Raw genomic sequence first — 21,044 nt, 5'->3', positions numbered from 1 at the left:
CCCTATAATCTTCAGTCTCCTTTTTGTTTTTAAAAAGATACCTTCTCACTACAGGCCCCTATTTCACGCCCAGATTTCATGCAGCCGTTGCTTTTGAACCGGGGTCTTTTGCACTAAAACAGGGTGTGAAGGGCGTCACCTCACCAGAGCCCACCAAACTCCAGACTATAACATGTAGTTACTGTACACAAAATCACCCCATACAGTAGTCAGGGCCTTATTAAAGAGAGAAATGTGCACGTGTGTGTGTGCGACCGTCAGAGCATGTAAGTAACTGTTGAACATGTTTTATGGCAACCTGGCTCGTTCACAAAGAAAGTTAACGGGAGCCTGCCAGTAAACACCTTCATCACGATGAGCCTCTTCATATACAAATGAGGATTCTGTTCCACAAAAGTATTAAAATAATATCATTTGCAATAAACTCCTAGGTCATTTCCAATGACATCATTGCAATTTTAAGTCTAAGACTGGCCACATTTTTTACTTTTTATCATTGATGACAGTGCAAAGTCACAGAAAAACATTCTTGGAAATCCATCTTCTACAGGGTGACAGTCAAAGGAAAGCATTTCAAAGCATCTCATCTCGGTTGGATGTGCTCTGCATCAATTATACACTAGATGCTGGAATGAGATTTGACTCACGGAACACCTGCCTGTGTTCACCTGGACCCTCACCAGAGTTTAGATCATCAACAAGACAGAACTTGGCAGCAGCATATCACACTCAATCCCAATACACAGAAGAAGCCGGGATGAAAGAGTTAATAATGAGAAAGTGAGCGAATGGAAATAAAATAAAAATGAAAGAACAGCTCTTTTCATTCTATATTGGGTCAACATTTAGCCTTTTTACAGTCATATACAGTCATATATACTCACCTGTAAAACACATTTCAATAACGTAGCGTTGACTACAGTTATTTTTGACATTACTTTAGCTTTTATGTAACATTTGGTTTATTTTGAAGTGACTGGATATCTGGGACATTTATTTTTAACTAACATAAAAGTAACAACACTTATTTTCCTCAGCATTTTAAGGGTCCCTGTAAGGATATCTGATTTAAATAATTATTCCTGTAATACACCCATATCAGCTTCTACTTTTTAAGAATATACTGTACAGAGTAATGACATATTTATACACATTTTTGGAAACCAGGAAGCTTTAAATGTTATTATTTGTGACAGTGATATTCCTCTACTTCTCTTCAGGGAATAAAAAGCCAGCAGTCAGGAACTTTTTAAAATATTTTTTATTTACTGTATAGAATACAACAATGGTAAAGCATTTCTCTTCACTTTAACTCTTTGGGAATCCAGTGCCAGATTCACCAGCACATTACCATCAGCTCAGTGTTGCTGCCGCTGTTTCCCTCCAGCGCTCTGATTGGTTAACACTGCAGGTGTACAGAGACATAAACCTCGACACAACAGCAGTTGCAGCACAGCCTGACTTCTGAGAGCGGCCCCGGCACACGTGACACGCAGCCGCCCCACTGTTTACAAACACTCCCGCATGTGACCGCTGCATCTTTGAGCACGTGTTTAACGTCATCCTATATTAACTGTACTGACATTGCACATTGTCATCCAATTTACAAAAGAAAAATCCAAAAAACATTAAATTACATTATTTCCGAATAAATATTGGTCCTTTTTTCGTGTTAGTATGTTGAGTCCATGTTCCTGAGACACTTCAAGAACATTTATACAACAAATATCCTTTTTTTTAATGGCTGGAGTTTCCCTTTTACCCACACTTTGATTAAGTCTCTGAAGGCAAACGCGTCTCTGTTCCACGCATACTTCGACCATCCGCCGATGACATCGTCGCTCATCACATGACTAAAAATGATTCTCTATCACATACAGTACAGACGGTGAACAGCCAACACGTGAAAACATGCATCGAGATGCAAAGGCACATCCACGGAGAGTGTTGCAGTCACATGTAGAGACGCGGCCGCAACACCCGCTGGTAAATGGACCTGAACGTGAATCTGTGCCAGAGGAATGCTTGTTACTGAGATGACACACAACTGAAGTAAACAACGAATACACGTTTCAGTCACATGCTGACAAACGTCCAGGTAATAACAGTCAAACAGCCCAGAAAGTGGGTGGAAATGGAAGTTTCACAGTATTAGTGTTGTCATCCTCTTCTCTCAGCTGCTCATGTAGAGCATATATCACAGACAAAGACATTGTCCTCACTCTCTTTCCATACGTGTGTGTGTGTGTTGGTCAGTGTGCGTGTGTGGCCAGCTCCCAGCTTGGCTTTGTGCTGCTGGACAAACACACATATAGAAAAAAAACAAAAAAACAATTTGAGTACCTTGAATGAGGAACAGAACAACATCCGCACAATCATTTAAACCAGTCTATTATTGCTTGTATATAGCAGTATTGCTTTACAAAATTGAGTGTAGTAAAAAAAAAGTTCAACAATTGTCCATCACTCCTGACCTGCAGCCAACAAAACACTTGTGTAATCATACAAAAAGTTCTCGTGCTTCTCTCCCCCCTCGGGTTTTATACATTTGAGACATTGTTAGCATCTCGCGCCTGACGGATGCCGTACAGCCACTTGATGACTCGAGCGTTCCTCTCAATGACAGAAATGCCATACGGGACACGTTCGCTGTCCCTTGCGGGCCTGCCGTCCTCGTCCTCCTCCCTTTCCCTGTCCACCTCGTCTCCGCACTCCGAGCTGGGCGTACTGACGCTGCGCAGCTTGGAGACCGACACAATGTCCGAGTTGGCTCTGGTGAAGCGCTCCACTCCGCCCATCCCTTCCACCTCCTCCGGGTCGAGGCCACAGTAGTTGAAGAACCGCTCCAGGTCGGCCGTGGCGCGAGAGTATCGGTCACTCAGGTCTGATTTAGAGCGGTGTAACGATGGGTGTTTGCGTGCAGACCCCTTGGAGCTGGCGTTCGATATGCGGGTAAATGCTGGGGACGCCGGTGGAATCACACCGGCCCGGACCAGCAGGGGACTAGGAGGCAGATAAGCTGGAGGGGAGGGCAGAGTCTGAGCGGACTTCAGTTGAAGCTGGGGTAGATTGTGTGGCGCTGTAGGAGGCGGAGGAGGTGGAACCTGTGGGTGAGGAACTTGACCCTGTGGAGTCTGTCTGGGTCTGAGATTGGGTTGCAGCTGTGACCTGTGGGGCTTCCTTATCTCGGCTTGAGGCCGAACGTCCACCCTGCGCACCATCACAGAGTTAGGAGAGTTGTAGGGCGCTGGAACCCCGATGCGCGTTGTCCGTGCTGGAACAGGTGGTGGACGTCTTGGGACTTCTGGTGCAGGGGAACGGAGACTGTTGTTGAGCGGGGACGAAGTGCATGAGGAGGTGGTAGAAGAGTTGGTTGTGCCATTATTATTTAAAGGTTTCAAGTTGTTAAGCAGTCGGCTGCTGCTCCTCTCCTGTTCTGCTGACAGGCTGCTGCTGATGCTTTTAGCTCCCGACGAAGGGGACGAAGATGAGGGAGAGGTAGAGGACGAAGACTGGGAACAGGGCAGTGGTCCGTCACGTACGTCATTAATAAGATTATTCAGAATGTCCAAGTTAAGTGCAGGCCCTCTTTTCACTCCTGAGCTCTCCCTTCCTCCCGCGTTCTCTACGTCCACACAGTAGTTGGGAACTTTACGTGCCGGAGGACTGCTCATCTGACACTGGAGCTTCATTCCTGTAGGAACTAAAGGCTTGCGTATGATTGGTGGTTTGATGGGAGCCTGACGAGTGAGGGCCACCTGCTGGCTCTTGACGTACTTAGCCTTGTCAGCCTCCAGACGCTCCACCGCACTGAGTTTACGAGCTGCGGGCTCAGCCTGTCGACGGAAGTAATCCGGACCCTTGTTAAGTATCCTGAAGGGCATGGCAGAGGTGAAGGGAACGCCGGCCAATCGGCCGTCAGACGGCCGCAGCGTCTCCACAGGCATGATGAACAGCCCTAGAAAAAATAAAAACAAACAAAAACAAATTAAGACTTTGACATCACGTCCAAAACATAACATTTATATAATAAGGAAATGCGTGAGAAGCTGAAAGAAAACATTCTTGTATGGTACATGTTTTATGTATTTTTCTATCCAATTAGACCTCTGTGATCTTGTGGAGGTGTATGGTAAACTAAAGGACACGTGGGTGAAGGATGCTGATACTGAGCATTGTCTTAGAGCGCCCACATGTTCTCTCTAAGCTTAAGAAAAGAGCTCTTTTGTATTTTTTCTTTTCTTCCCACTCTCCTCCCCCATTCTTACGCCGCTGCACCCTCACTCCCCGATCCCCCTTTAACTTCCTTACTGGTCTCTGTGCTGCTGCTCCTGCTGCTCTCACTTCGCTCCTTTCTTCTTCCTCCTTCCTCTTTGGCTCTTTTAGTCTTCTTCTTCTTCTTTTTTTTTTTTACCAACTGACAGCTGAGCGAAAGGCTACTTGATGGACAGGGTCAACCTGGGTCAAATTCCACACCAGGTCCGGCCAGACCACATCTATTAGCTCAGCCGTGACCCAGAAGGAAATCAGGCTGCAGATCGGGGTGCAGCTGAAACGGTAGAAACTCTTTATCCAAAAGTGCAGGTCTGGAAGGTGGACTGGCTGCAGTCCTTGTCAAACTCCAGCCTGTGTTGAGCTTTTATCACCAAAAAGGAGCCAACGGTCCTGGAGAAGGTTAAAAACAAGAAGAAGTCCATGTCAGATGACAATGAAACATCTCGCTCTTTCGCCTCATTAGCAAAAAACACAGTGACACACACACTCTCTCATTCACACACACACATACGCAGAGTTGTCTGACTGACTGACAAGGACTCTCTTCACTCTCTGTTCTCTGAACAGAAACAGACGGCAAAGGCTTTAATATCTGTCTGGCTCCTCCCCGCCGACCAATCACACGCCAGGCCTGGAGCCCCACTGGGCCACAGGGGGCGGGGTGGCAGCCGGGAGGCAGTCGAGCATTGGTTCACCTCGTAAGGGATTCTGACCAATGGGACCCTCCCCCCTAACAGGGCAACAAAACACTGAGGCAAGAGTTTTCATTCAAATGAAAATTCTTTGAAAGGGAGAAAGGGGGAGAAGAAAGAGGGGAGGGCTGGGGGGAGACAACGTTCAAACCAGCTGCAATTTTTTACATTGACTTGCATCAAGCTCAGCAGGGTGCTATGAAAACCCTGAAAAAAAACCGTGAAAGGCTCCATAACTGTTTATCTTGTTCAGCTCTTTGTTTGCATCAAATAGTGGAAAAACAGGATTAGCTGAGGGTTAGGTCTGCTTTAATATAGAAATGCTCTCCACAAAATGGGAACAGCTTTCCTGAAGTGTCTCAGTTTATAAATAGAAATTTAAAAAGGAACTGGATGCTGATGAGGTTTTATGCCGATAAAATACCAAAAGTTCAACCAAAGTCCTGACGGGTCAAAGGCACCGTTCATTGTTGAGGGTGAAAAAACCAGACAACAAGAAACAAACGTTTCTACAGTTTCTCTCGGCACTACATGTGTTTTAACCACAGCCACCAGAAGTACAAGGATTGTTTTCAACCTCAAATAGTTACTCTGTTCAAGTAAGAACTGTGAGGGAGAACTGGAATTTTAGTTTCAAGCACCATCTTTTAAAAATATAGTCTTCGATCATATCAAAGACAGTTAAAAAAAAGTACCAATAGAAAAATAAATAGAACAATACTCAAATGAAGAGAATAAAGAAATGATTAATATTGAATGCCATCTGAGTGACAACACATGTAATATGATGTTTCTGAGTTATGTTGACGATTACCACCAAACTGGATTACAGAACATGTACATTGTTCGGAAAAACAGCCGCTCCGCCCCGACCTTACCCAAGACCTCACTGCTCTCCATGGTTACATCACACCCAGGCAATCGTCTCTACCCCTCCTCCTTACCTCACCTTACTCTCAACATATCTATCCACACATTTTTAATGAGTCTTTTTATAGCTGCCTTCATTTGCTGCCTCCTTTAACATGTGATCCTCCTGACTCCCTCTCCCTCACCCATCACTGAGCAGCAGATCAGCAGCTGAAGGAGAGGGAAATGCAACCATGACAGCTTAAGCATGGACACACACACTTTATTTATTTATTTTATTTTCAAACCCACAAGCCTTAAGCATGGACACACACACTTTATTTTATTTTTTTTATTTTCAAACCCACAAGTGCAGTGTTAAAGTCCTTCCTTTGCTCTTCACTAGAAGACAAACCTTACTTAGACTGCTTTAAAATAGCCCAGCACATTTGACTAAGGAAATAATGATTCAAAAACCCATCCTACCAAAGGCATTTAAACTAATTCCTTACAGAAACACAAAGAGAGGAATCCTTCCAATGGCAAGACAATCTCTGGTTTTATTGCCAAATACAGAAGCACTGATTAGTGAGTGTGAGTTGGGGGAAGTCAGAAGTCTCCCAGATGAGAGAGCAGATGAAAAAAATAAAATAACATTGCTGGTAATAGAGACATTCGTAAAGAGATAAATTATATGAGGACGATGAATCAACACCCACACAATACAAATTTTTAGGCCTATAGAGCTGCTCGTTATCAGTCAGGATAAAGAAAAACTACTTTTGATTTCTTGATTTTTTTTGTACCTTGATCCTAATTTTTTGGGGAAAAAAATGAGGTTCACACAAATTATGTGTGGGCCTCTAGCTCATTACTAGCTCATAAACTGAAATTGTTTTCTTTAATAAAAACACATCACCGTTTATCTCCACTCATTACCAGTAAAACTGGTCTGGTCTATGCTAACTGTCAATGTATTAAACAACATTTCCTCCCACATCCTGTTTGAACAGTTGAACAGTTGAGGCGATTCAAAGACCTGAAGTCTTGGTTTAAAAGTTGATCACAACCACAATTTTAGGAGCATACCGCCACCTACTGTACTAGAGTGTGTAGTCTCATGGTATAACCACTGACTTTTTTGAGATAACACAGCCTACTCATTTTTAATTTTAACCAATGCCAACTGTCACTCATTTGAATCAATTTTCAATCAATTCAGGATGCATCATCAAATCGCTACTCACAGTGAAACGGTTTTCATTTAGAGGGCAGATTTTTTTCCATGTTTGGTTTTGCCAACAACAGTTAATTTGCGTGTTGATTGTTTCACAGTTGTCTAGTGGACACAGGGTCAAATCATTTATAGCAGCTTAATAGTGTGTCCTACCAAAAGGAAACATTTATTGATGCATTCATTTTACATGTGCTAAAAAAAAAACTAAAAAAAACAAAAGCCATTTTACATGTGCTAAAAAAAAAAACTAAAAAAAACAAAAGGCTGTGTTTACTGTTGGAGGCCACAGTGACCAACGTCTCCTGTGTGACATAATTTGAAATGACTAATTTTCTTAATGGACAATGGTTCCTCAGAGGTTTTGCAAAGCACCGCAAACTTCAATTAAGTATCCATGTCTCCGGCTGCCTCAGTACCTCATACAACCAGTTTTCAGAACTGCCTTCCAACCACACAGTAGTGCACAGACTGTTGGAGGCCACAGTGACCAACGTCTCCTGTGTGACATAATTTGAAATGACTAATTTTCTTAATGGACAATGGTTCCTCAGAGGTTTTGCAAAGCACCGCAAACTTCAATTAAGTATCCATGTCTCCGGCTGCCTCAGTACCTCATACAACCAGTTTTCAGAACTGCCTTCCAACCACAGAGTAGTGCACAGACGTAAAAACACACTCAGTCAGCAATGGTAACAAAACTGTAACCGCACCGACAGAAGTTCAGCTGAACGAACCTTTGTTACATTAAGGCTTCATTCTTTTTTATGTCTAAAAGGTGACATTCACAGACACAATAATGCTTCTATGACACTTCTATTCAGTCATTCTGATTTATAGAGGGCTACTGTGGTGCAGTTTTAGGATTACCACCTGCCATGCAAAAGGATCCATATTTGATTCCACCTAGACCCAGATCTCATGTTGGGTTGCATCAGGAGGGGCCTCTGACCTTAACCCTCTGCCAAATGACTGTCCTGACTCCCTGATGAAGGAAACATCCAGAACTAAGCTAATATGTACGACACAGTTGTGTTTCTGGATGTACAGGATTTGAATCATACTCAACTGCTTTTCTTGGAATGTTTGGGAATTCTTTGACAATGAGGAGAGAGGAAACCTTTATCAGTAGAAACGGCCTTCTGGAAAGCCACTCATAACACTAACCTCAGTGTAGTTTTGCTAAAGGTAATTATAGTAGCTTGTATACACTACGAGTCCGTTCATAGAACCGTGTCCTATACAGAAAGACTTTACCAGAAAGGGTGAAGACAAAATGTCTGGTCACAGAAACCTCAGTTACCTCAGGTTTCCAGTGCCGTGGCCTTGTCATTACTCGTCCAACGGCCTCTCTTAGAGAAAACACATCTTTATGGTCCAGATTTAGATCCAGAGTCTTTTCATGTCCACAAAAAGACCAATGGACAGACTTTGTCATCGGGTTGCACAGAAATGACACAAGTACTTTGACAGGAGGTTCCCCGTCTCAGCGAGGCGTGTGGTGACATGATAGACGGACACATACGGACCAGATTGTTTCATCATTAAGGAATTCAAGGATAACAGTAATGACACACGTGTTATTACAGTGGACAAATCACCAGGAGGGAAATCCATCAAACATGTTTAAACACAATGTGGTATATGTGGTACTGACACATACTTCCTACAATGTATGAGTATTTGGATCACATTCAGTTCTCCATCCATCAAAAATCCTTGGAAAAAGCCATTTTTATTCATTGAAATAAATACTAAGGAGTTGTCTTCTTGTTGTCCCGAGTCATACAAGGGAAAGAAGAAAATGATGTGAAACTAATTTCTTTTTTAGGACTGCTGGGATCCATTCAGCCTATTGGTCCTGTTTTCTAAACTTTCCATCTTTTGAATTTTTCCATTAAGGTTCTGTTCCGTTCTGTTCTGTTCAGCCGTCACAGTCACAAACAGCTGATGTCTCCGCAAGCAGTAAGTGCACCACAGGCATCAACCACAGTGACAGACCTAGAGAATATTTCTACTGCATGATGGAAAATTTCTTGGTTGAATTATCCTAAAAACTATGCAAAACCGCTGTGCCGTTATGAATCTGCCTGCTTTTACACTCTGGTTTTCAACCACCATATTAGTGGGCAACGATATGACTTATGACTAATGCTCTTTGTGTTTGTGAAAAATATTTAGGGTTTTTTTTGGTTGTATTGAAGTAACTTGCAAGCACCAGAGATGAAGTTCCAGTTGTGTGTATGTTTAAATCCAGATCCATGTTGATATGAGTATGTTCTAAAAGAACATGCAGAAAAAGGCAGAGATGACTGGCTCCATACCACAGCTGAATGGATACAGTCATCTACTAACTGGCCAGCGTAACACTAATTATAGGGAGAGCCCATGACTGGGAGCAATTTTAGTCGGCAGTATTTTCTACCACTCCTGCCAAAGAGTGACGAAATGAAGTGCAAACATTAGCACGTGAGGAAGTGGATTTTAGGACAAGAAGTTATGGAGAAGCACATGATGTTGTTTTCTGCACTTCTTTTCCTTCAACAAGACACGAGAAAACAAAACAGGAAAGCCATGTATACCCAAGGTCCAAACATTAGAAAAAAGGAGCGAGTTGAACCGTCCTATCACAACGACCTTGGTCCCAGCGGACATTGACCTGAGATTGAATAGTAAACAAAAGAAGCGCACGTCACTAGGAATACGCTCTTTCAAAAGATAAATACAAAGAGAAACCACTACTTTGCGCTGTATAATGCCGTACATGGTTTTACTTTTACATTATAGGTGTTTTCTATAATATGCAGAAGGTTTAGAATTAGATCATTATTTAGAAAAGTGTGAGAAAAGTTTAGTAAAGTTTGGCTAGGACTAAATGATGGAAACACTGCAACTTAACTTGACTTGACACTATTTTTGTGGTATGGAATGTTGGGCATGTGCTTTTGGCACATCTACCTCGAGTAACCTGCTGGATGCCTCAAGACATGATGAATATTTTTATCAGAATTTTTTTTTTCCCAATCGAAAGAAATATTCACCGCCAATTTTGAGTGAAAACACATGTTTGTGTGTCCGTGTCTTATATGAAGTTTTGGGGTAGGTATGTCAGCGGGTCATTAGCCACTGTGGGATGAGAAGGAAGCAATGACTCATTCCTCAACAGGAAATGACTGACAAAGACCAAAACAAATAAACAAGCTCAGTTGGAGTGTTCACCTCTGACTGTGAGTGTGACAAGCAGACTGACCCTGTTTTTACGGTGACCTTTGCCCATCCGTTTCTATCCACTCGGACCTGCCTCTGTGCTGTCAAAAACACAGGGAGTTGTTGTAGTGGACCAGCACTTAACTCAACCAAATGGTTTATCTCGTAAAAAACTCTAACACAGTGTTTGTCTGGCTTTCAAACGTCCGACAAACCTTGTTTTAGTTGCAGATTAAACACTCTGAGCTTGACCGACTAAAGCATCTTGTAGGTTTACATTTATATTTCAGTTGGGGACCATAAGGTTCTGTGTATAGTGACTAAAGAACTGCCCCATCACCCTCCTGAGTCACCCCAGCTTCAGTTTTTAAGTCAATAAAAATCTTAAAAGAGGGGGTCAAAAGGTTATCAGCCACTCCCACCCAGGGCTGTTTTAGGGAGCACACAAGACAGCTAATGAAGACAGAGCAACAGCACAGACAGAATTAAACCGGTAAGGTTTTTACCTACCCCCAAACAGTTGGGACCTTGGAGCAAAATGACATTTATTGAGAATGGTGCTCTGCATTGTGGCTCAGTTATGTTCATTGTGCTGCAAATCAGCTTAAAGTGAGATATATTTCATCATTTAGATGACATTCTGCAGATGCAGCCTGGAGGGATTGAAAAGGCACCACAAATAAAGATGGAGAGCAGATGTTACACACACTGGTACTCACTCATTGACCTTCAAATGATCTTTCAGAGTAACCGAATGTTACATTTTACATTATTTTGAGTGTTTTACAGAATTTTGAGTGTGCTACATGTCATGTTACTGCATGAAAAAAACCTTGGATTTATTGGCTCCAAAAATGTAACTCCAATCAATTCAATTCAGACGAGGGTCTCAAACCAGAGTCTGTTGTAACAACAGGAATTCGAGTCCAGCCAATACAATAGTGCAGCTCGTCTCACTTCTGTCACATTTTTTATTTGAACGTGAAAGCGGAGACTACAACAACTACTAACCTCTTTAACCACGTCCAACATAATCTTGTGAAGGTCCAGTCAAGCACTAGTCACAAACCGTAACCTCCAAACTTTGCCCATACACTGTTTGGCAACTGCAAAGAAAACAGCTGAAGTTTTGACAATTCAACAATTGGACATGAAAACCACCTACATTCAAATATGGGGTTTCTCAGTTAAACAGCCTCTGCCTGGGTGGAGACCTCCATTCACATGCATGACTGTGTCCGTGTCTGGACTTAAAGGGTTACGCAACCATGATATTTGCATGGGGGGGGTTTACAGACTGAAACTTAGCCAGTGAACCATTAGCAGACCGTTATTACAGCACCTAGTTTTACACCCATTCACATACAATCACACCCACGGGTTGGACGGGGCGGAGTTCAATTAAATTCCAGCTCACGTGCATTTGCGTAGCTGTGTATCCCTGAATGTCAGCATCCTCATTTTTTCTCAGTGTGTTTGTGGCGTGAATGGGTTTTTGAAAGAGAAAGTAATCAGTGAGGAGCAGGTGGCCAAGTCCTCCCTCAGGAAAACTCATTCCAGCAGCGAAGAAGAAAACATAATTATCGTATCCGCCGTTTGCCTCTGTCAGCCAAATAAAAGACTTTATTGAATTAGTGTAATAAATTATTTGTAAGAAGGGTTTCTCATGGTGAGGTATATATTGAAGGTATTTTTTTAATCAATTCCAGAACAAATGTATGTTTTTTCTAAACCATATTCTTGACCATGAAACCTTTCAATGCTTTTCAGCAAATTTTCAGCTATTCCTTAATTTACTGTGGTCAAACATTACCTGATGACAAAAATCAACATAGTATCTGGTTCATTTTAGCTACTCTGTTTAATGGATTTTATTCTGGGTTAATCTTTTTTCTTTTCTTGGCTAACTCTAAGCTTTACTCTTCCTGTCTAAATTACATCAGCCTCCATTTAGAATAATGAAATAAATCTCATCCTTTCCCTTACTCCGCAACAGCATACAGTGCAGTCCATACTCACAGTTATTTACTTTTATCTCTTAATGCTTTACTGGATCTGAGCAGCTACTGGACAAACCATGAATACCTAAGACAATTTTTGCATTTTAGTATCTAACTGTTATGAACAATCCAACAACCACAGATAAAGGCCAGTAATTCTGACTCATGATTCTCATGCCTCAGACACTTTTTCCTTTTTCGGACTTCCCCGTGTTGGACATTGTTTCCAAGTCGATAAATGTAAATGCCATTGTGCAGATTCATGTGACACACACTGAACCAGCAGAGGCCTCACTGCCTGGAAAGCCGCTACAGGTTTAGCATCAGGCTGTGGAGAAGCAGCCCATCCCTCATCATTCTGACACTACACATCCAGTCACTGTTGTTAATTGTATTTGCTGGTCTAGCAGACGTTTGAATGCCTTGTCTTTGCTTTTTGTGCTTCTTCTGTTGCTACAAATGACTTATTGTGAGTTCAGTTCTTCTTGAAAAAAACTTTCCTTGACCTAAGAAATCAACCCAGGAGATTGGAGATGGTAAAGGACGTGCTGACCTGTGGATTTTAAATAGATAAACATCTTACATGTTGATAGAACCATCTTAATCACGGCATGTTTGTACACAGGTGTGGTACAACTACACTGCACACAGGTTATCTCTGCTGTAACACTAGCGCTGTAGGGGGAAACAATAATGCAGAGAGATACACCCACACACACCTCCTCTTTACGTGGTAATGAACACATTCCTCAGCAATCACATATTGCTGCAACGGACGTTGTCCTCTGCCACAAACACACCTGCCTTAGAGCGTATGCGCTCACTTAACCTTAACATTCAAATGCACAACCGTAAATTTAACATATTCATGTCAATGCCCAAACATTCTTCACTGAACAACACAGAAATGTCTGGAGCTGGTTAGGAAAACATGTCAACAGGAGTTTGTTTTCGTTAAAAAAAGAGATAAGTTGTGCAAACCTTAACACACATAAAAATACTCTTGGAAAGGAGGGTGGTCATTGTGGACACGGCTGGCTTTGACACACACACACTCACTCTGCTGGTTGCACAAGGACAAACACAGCAACACACAAGATTCATTCTTGTTAGTTGTTAACCCTTTGCAATCTATGTCAAAAAAAGAGTAATTGTTGGTTACAGCCAAAATCCTGAGGCGAACTCAAGATGATTATATATTCTGCAGAGCGAAATCAAAACACCGAAATCCCTCATGGTTCAAACCATTTTTCTGCTGGAGATAACATCAGCTCCAAAACAAGAAGAGCAATCAAAACATGCAGTGACACAGCCGGACACACAGCTTTTCTCTTTTCTTGTTTTAGCTGAAGACACAAAGGATGAAAATAGTCCTAGAGCAGAGCTGACAATTGTTATAATCAAGGCTGGTATTTTTAGATGTGGCCCACGGTACCTTTAGGCAAAGACACAGACACTGTTCCAACTACTGTATAACAACATGTTTTAGGTTTCTTAATGGATTCCTTATGCTTGTCAGTATCATCTGCTGCTTGAGATGATCATCCAATACTCACGTTGTGAGGCAAAAACAGCATTACATTGTTTATGTTTTTCAGATCACTGGCAGTTCAGCACATCAACCTGTTCAGACAGAACAAAAAGTCAAGTTTACTTACTTGATAGGTACAGGCAGTAATATCCTTGAGTCTGATTTTCTGGATTACAGTAGTGATGAGATGACTCAAAGAGAAGCAGGCAGAAAACTGCGTGGCTTCTTTCAGCTGGTACAAACACTGCTGTGCCGGTATGAGTGTGAGAGAGAGAGGCAAATAAACACTAACCTGAGCTCCTCCTCCTCCCACTACTGAGCAGGACTCCACCTCCCTCTACAGGAAAAGAGTCGGGAGAACAGGAAACAGGAGCTTTTTCTGGTGAAGTCATGTGACCTTACCTCAATATTTCTCTGTAAATGCAGCTTAAATCATTAGCTCCAGAAAAAACAAAAGCAAATTATTTTCGTGAATGACAATTAGTTTTGGTAACAAATACAAATACTGTATTTTTGATGTCCAATCCCAAGACTAAGTATACTATTTAGTCTACAGCAACCACATGATGCCAACACATGTGCTCTAAATATAAATATACAAATTGCAGCACTCCGTTCTTGCCTTAAACCGTGGTGTTTTCCTTTCAACATGCTTTGTAGCACTGATACAGTAAAAATAATCACACATATACAATGTACTTCAAAGGTAATAATAAACAAAGGTCAATATCTTAGACAGACAAAAAAAAAGATGTTATGTCGGGATGTAATGGCGCATTGTCTCGCGGTTATCTAAAAAACAAAATCAGTGGTCACACAATATGACTACACACTCTTGTACAGTGGGCATCCATATGCGCACAAACACAAACAGTGTTTGTGTGAAAAAAGGAAATCTGCTGTTAACACAAAAATTAGTCAAATATGGGATCAATAAAGTTCTAACCTTTATCGTTGTGATCTTTGTATTGTACGAGTGGTAATGCAGTAGAAAAAAAACTGTCAAGGCAATTAGAAAAAGTAGGGATTGCAATAACAACAACAAATGTACCCTTATTAATGGTACATTTTCACGGGCGAACTGAAACTGAAATCAGCCAGGTGGTCACTTATCAAATGTGGCCGTGAAGGACAAAAACACAGCCGCAGACGGCGGTGCGATGCTGTAATATATCACTGAGCCGAGTCAACAAACTCCAGCAACTTCTCTACCTCTGTTGACACCTTCTCCTCCCTTCCTTCTTCCTTCCTCCTTCACCTCCTTTCTCTTCCATTCCCGCAAGTGATGGCTGAGGCACTCTAACATACAAGTAACTTCTCTAATTTTCCACTCTTATCTTTTTATAACCCTTTTATGTCTTTCCGCAACTTCCCTCCTCGGAATTTTATATTTCTCACTGCGAGAGCCAAATGATCTCCATCCTGAGGGGAAATGTCTTCAACATAATATCTGGTAACAATTCCTACCACGCCTGTGGCGGTGGTAATGTACCTCCATGAGAACACACACCTTTGCTTGGAGACACAGAGGAGACAGGTGGATTATCTGCATTACTCTTGAGTGTGTGGTGCTTTCTAATTTTGCCAAACACCCCAGTGATCTATAAAGCACAAAATCATGAGTCTATCTTCTAAAATCCCACTGGATGTTTACTGAACACACGCCATTAAGTTCTGTTCACATTTCCCATTTTTGATGCATGAGCTGAAAGCAGCTTTTTATAGCGGCCTCTAAAAGATCATGAGGGGTGCTGATTCTTTACTGTCACTTTGGATCCTCTGTCTCACACCATAATCAAAAGCAGTGGCACTTTGTGTGTCGCACACACACACACACATTCCTCAAATGCGTGGACTTAACTCCTCACATTACTGCTCACGTTACATGCTGGCAGGCCTTAGCATGCCCTGCTTTGTTACTAAACATTACTGAAATGGCATCATCCTGCATGGAAACATTAAGCGGAGTTTGTACAGGGGGGTCCTGTAGATCAACTGGGACATAACTTGTATTTTCACACTAAGTTAGATCATATCTATCTAAGTTACATACGATTACATATTGCAAAATACGAATGGAAACAGAACTTGTTGCCTGGATAACTGTTGCATTTTAACATGGAGTTCATCACAACAATCAGTAACAAAGATCACGAGGAAAGTGTACTGTTGATTTATTTTTTTCAATAATTTGGTCTGACAAGCAATGCCATCATAAGACTTGGACTTATGCTTGTCAGCCATCCAGCTAGCCAGCTAGCTTTACTAGGAGAATGCAGAATGATTAGTTCCTGAATGTCATGGACATAAGTCCAATTGCTAACTAAGCCTGAAAATCCTGTATTAAAGTGATTAATCAATTAGATCAAATAACTCTATAATGACTTAGCTGATAACATAAACTGTTGTTTGTCTCAGTTGTAGTTCCGTAATTTCAACAGACAGTTTAATGAACGTGGAACAGGTGGCATTGTAAATATAAATTTATGATGATTGAGGCCTGCTGTCACTGTGACTCAGAGGACGATGACATTTGCATGCCTAATCAAAGTGTAAACACGCTACGCAAATATTCGAGGCTCCCTTAAATGCTACAGGTAACGTATGAAGTGCTTGCGAATGAACGACCCACTTTCAAAAAATAAATACAACTTGTAAAACCATCGTGCCCTACAGTGAATCCTGAGATCAAACACACCTTAGTTTATAAATGTCTGAAAGAAAGTGGTGATATTCAAGTCCCAGCTGGTCCTGTGAATGAAACGGGTGCTCAATGCACAGCTTAGGGCTCTGTTACCTTGAACTAACAGAACACATGCACTTGGCACAGAGAAGGTAACTATCTGTGTTTACATACACAGAGGAATGGGACCATACATCACTTTGAGTTAGGGTTAGGTAAGTTTTAGATTGAAATAGACAAATTTTGGATCACACATCACACTAGAAAATACAGTCATGCAATGCAATGTTGATTGATATATATATATATATATATACATACACACACATACATACATATACATCTATATACACATATATATGCATACATATATACACACACACACATATATATATACATATACATATATATGTATGTATATATATATATATATACATACACACACATACATACATATACATCTATATACACATATATATACATACATATATATATACCGTACATAGATATATAACATAACAGTATGTTTGCTCCAGCTCTCTGGTGAAAAGGTCAGCGGGTCAGGTGAAAAGAGGCAGTCAAAATAATGGTTAACCAGACACATGTTGCTCAAGAGTCAGCTCTAAATAGCCAAAAGGCACTATGGACAAGAGGAGTCGCGCTCACGTGCAGTGTGGAAGCGTGACCCTATTAGAAGGTAAGAAGGAGGAGGAGAAGTAAAGAAAGTCAGCACCGTGACTGTTATAATTTGCCTGGAAGGGGTTGGCAAACAGTTGACAAGGGAGATCCTGCAAATAAACCTGAACAAACACACTCACATGCAAACGTGCCCTCCTTCCTCACACAGTCAGGGTGTGAAGGGATTCGCAAAACGAGATGAGCACACACATGGTGACGAATCAAACTCGCACACCCACAAACTCATCCAAGAGAAGACGTTTAGTGTCTGGTTCTCAGGCTCTGACCCTGTTCTGATGTCTGACTCAATGCGTCTCTAAGCAGTTTCATAAAAACAGCAGCAGAAATTACAAAATAATTTCACGTGACACGCACAAAATATTAAAGGGATTTCATAATGTGGAGATAGGGGAGGTGTATCATTTCGTATTTTTCCGATTAGAAAGCACTTTACAATTTTAGGACAGAGATTACATTTTTCATTTACTTGAAGAATTATTAAAAATTATTCTCCGCAGTAATTTTAGATCATCACAGGAAGTATTTGGTCCTGTAAACATCAGCTAGCCTTCTACCTTCTCCGTGTACTTCCTTGCTTTTCTTTTTGTTACATGCATTGATAAGGATGTTCTCAAGAGAAAATATGATGTGTATATTATGACGTCATTACCTTCCTGCTGTTGCATCACTTGCAGGATCATCAATCAACTATTGATAATGAAATAGTGGTAAATGTAAATAGCTGTGGGGAGGCACAAACATTAGTATGTCATATTGTATGTTTTGGTCCATAATAATAAGCTGCATAATCATTCTAACAAATCTATTATCTCAGCTCGTGTCTATCACCCTCGTTTTGTCTTTAGCCTCCAGCTCTGCACAGCAACAGAACATGAGACATTTGCATGACAGGAATCCTTGTGTTGGAAGGCAGCTGCTACTGGACACAACATGACATGACAAGGAGTCACACTGACCTCAGGGCCGTCCACATGACCATCACTTCATAGTTAATGTAGGTCAGAGAAACTCTATGATAAATGTTATTCTTACAGACTGCAGGAGAAAAACAGATGTAGGTTTTAGCTACAAAACAGTCTTCTGTTTGATGTCACATGCTATGCAAATTAGAAAACGTGCTAGTATGCTCCATTGTACAGCGTACTGTCAACACCATGTTTTTTCTCACCACGTGTCCTATGCGTTTTTCGCCGCTATTAAAGAAGACTGAAGAAAGCAATAGAGAGTATAAACATAAACTAGACAAATATTAGTGACATTAGAATTCAAATTCATTTATAGGGTACTTTCTCTGTAGACTTTTACTTACGTATTTATCTAAGATAAAACTCCAACGGGTTTTTCCTCAACCAAACTCTTCTTGTGTTGCACACAAACAGCCAAACAACCACCTGTGGAGAAAAAACAATAAAGCATAAGCAACATAAATAAAAGGGTTTTTTTGTTTGGGTTCTCGAGCAACAGTGACTTCAAGTGTGTTGTTACAGTATAAGTCACAGTCAGCTGAGTACCATCTAGACTTGCTGCTGAGTTATTATGGTCGAGAATGGTACGTGGGTAATTCGATGGTTAGACATTCTGGATGAGCGGAGGGAAAAAACTACCATTAGCCGCAGTAGGTGATGCAATGAGCCACATTAAATGTTCCACTGTGTTCGACCGTCTGTGTGTGGCATTTATGGTGAAAACAAATTGCAATAATAACATCCTATTAGTCCTCATGCAGCACCACTAACAAATGCCCAGTAAAACGTTTTTTACAAAATCATTTATTTCATTTTAAAGGACACACATCTGCTCTATTCAGACGCAATGAGGATAAAATACAAATAAAAAACTAAGAAAACTTTAGGTTAAGTTCACTGTTAGAGAGAAAAGAATAAGATGGTCTGGACATGTGTTGAAGCGGTATAGTAGTTCCATTGAAAATAGAATGTTAAAGAGGAAGCGGACCAGCAAACCACAGAGAGGACTACAGGATGTAATGAATGAAAACCTGGAGAAGATGGTGTAAAAGGAGAAGAGACTGAGAAGAATTCATGTGGTTTTGTCTTACTATACCTAAAAAAGGGCAACCTAACCCTAAAAAGGTTACTAGCAGAGGGTAAGCCAACATCTTTTAAAGGCATTAAAATATTTAACTGCAAGTAAAACTCTTCATCTTCACTTTGATACCATGATGTAAAAGCCATACACTCTGAACAGCCACAGGATGCGGACTGTTGTGACTGAGCCAGTCTAGATCAGGGTATAAAAAAAGTCTTTTAAGCTTCTTTCCAGACAGCACATCACTAATGTATACATTTCCTGCCTCCGCCCCCTGTCTAAGTGATGACACTCAAGATTATAGAAATTCTTTAAACGACAGATGTAGATAACATGGTGCTATTTTGCGCCAGGGCTACATTAACTCTGGCAAAAGATCTAATTAACAACTGCCTAGTCACATCCTTTAGTCATTTAAACATCAGAAATAGAGTAACAGCCTGTGTTGGACAACTGTTTCTTGTTTCTTGCTTATCCTGACAGGAGTATTCAATCACATGCAGAGGGGCCCATAAAAAGACGCCGTGCTGTGTATACTGACTTTTCAAGGCTGCAAGATGAACATTCGTTGGCTGAGAATGATTAAAAAGAAAATTACGAGGTGAAGTGTTTGTAGCTGTTGCCTGAGGTGATATTTCTGCAGTTTACTAACGGTCCTCTGCAGGATATGAGCCAAGTGTTGAACCACTACACGTTGGCAGGACTTCTTTTCCCACATTAAACTTTATATCCAGGTGTCAACGGAGGCGAGAGTTCCGACAATAGGAAGTTACCTGAGGTTTGGGCTTCAATATTTCATTTTAGGTTGTAAACATAAATTCTACTTTAAGGGTACTCAACAACTAAACAACACTGGCACACTATCCAGGACTTTGTCATTACAAGCAACAATGCTGTTAAAACACTGCTGTAGTTCAGGGGTCACTGAATTGGTTCCTGGGAGCACCTAGTATCCCCCATGGAGGGTTCCCACGGGGTATGTTCTAAATATAAAACTAGTCAAGGAGAGGATCAAGGGGATGGGTGCAATTATTTTTCATTTTAACTATCATTGCTTTGTTTGGGAAGTCTGTATCAAATAAGTAGTTCATTATAGTACTAAGTACTCTTGAAGTAGATCTCAGTTTCAAAACTGTGGGTGACCACCACTGTAGTTAGTAATTATCAATCAAAGGAAAAGTCTATTTTCACCTCCTCTTTGGTGGCACCACATAACTTTTTGCCCTGAATTTTTAACATTGCTGTTGTAGTTCACAGCCTGGTGTACACACAGAAAACAAGCCCAAAATGCAGTTTCACCAACGGTCAATACAATCAAACGTTCTCATACCTCACCTCTATGTTCTTCAAAACGCTCCACTGTCCATCAAATCCATTTACATATCACATCAAGTGATCTTTGTAAATGCAAACTTGTCTTTTTTCTATAGAGTTCAAGGAAGAGGTCAGCTTAAAAAATTGTAAACAAAAAAAGAAAAGATTTTAAACTTCAACCTCAATTCACTGAACATATAAATAGGCACTCACACCACACAGGAAAATAAATATGAATCAAACCCTTTTGTACTAATGGAGTAAAAGTAATTGTCCCCCTTTCGCTCTGGTAAAATGCTGGTTGTAAATACAACAAGAGCCCATTAGTATGAGGCCGTGTGTGACCATTGTAAACAGACTCGAATCCTTGAGTACTCGAGTGTGTTTCCTCTTTCCAACAAAGAAAGAGGTTACTTTACAGCACTCCTGGGAATCAGTGATTCCAGCAAAAACAGACTTGGTTTCTCAACATCACCTTAACAGTAAACAATTTAAAAGTATTGTGGACTGCCAA

The 21,044-nt window shown here is 41.0% G+C and overlaps 1 protein-coding gene across 5 annotated transcripts in view; it reads right to left on the bottom strand.

Moving 5' to 3' along the window:
• Positions 1–1,245: 1,245 nt before the first annotated feature.
• The window catches only part of LOC103384690 (protein FAM110A), a 29,655-nt gene continuing 9,856 nt past the window's right edge, over positions 1,246–21,044 (bottom strand). For 2 of the 5 annotated variants that reach the window (XM_025059087.1, XM_025059088.1), the window contains 3 exons: positions 18,480–18,561; positions 4,312–4,665; positions 1,246–3,958 (listed from right to left, as the gene is read on the bottom strand). In XM_025059087.1, coding sequence (XP_024914855.1) covers positions 2,541–3,947 — 1,407 coding nt within the window. In that variant the 5' untranslated portion in view covers positions 3,948–3,958; positions 4,312–4,665; positions 18,480–18,561 and the 3' untranslated portion in view covers positions 1,246–2,540. Of the gene's footprint in view, positions 3,959–4,311; positions 6,121–13,915; positions 14,071–18,479; positions 18,562–21,044 lie in introns of those variants that run through there. The other 3 variants (XR_003050776.1, XM_025059086.1, XM_008318298.3) reach the window with 3 other exon arrangements.

Source organism: Cynoglossus semilaevis, chromosome 10 (genome assembly GCF_000523025.1).
Source record: "Cynoglossus semilaevis isolate Cse_v1.0 chromosome 10, Cse_v1.0, whole genome shotgun sequence".
In the NCBI taxonomy this organism is placed as follows: Eukaryota; Metazoa; Chordata; class Actinopteri; order Pleuronectiformes; family Cynoglossidae; genus Cynoglossus; species Cynoglossus semilaevis.
The sequence above is the reverse complement of the archived record's forward strand: the minus strand, read 5'-3'. Positions and strand labels throughout refer to the sequence as shown.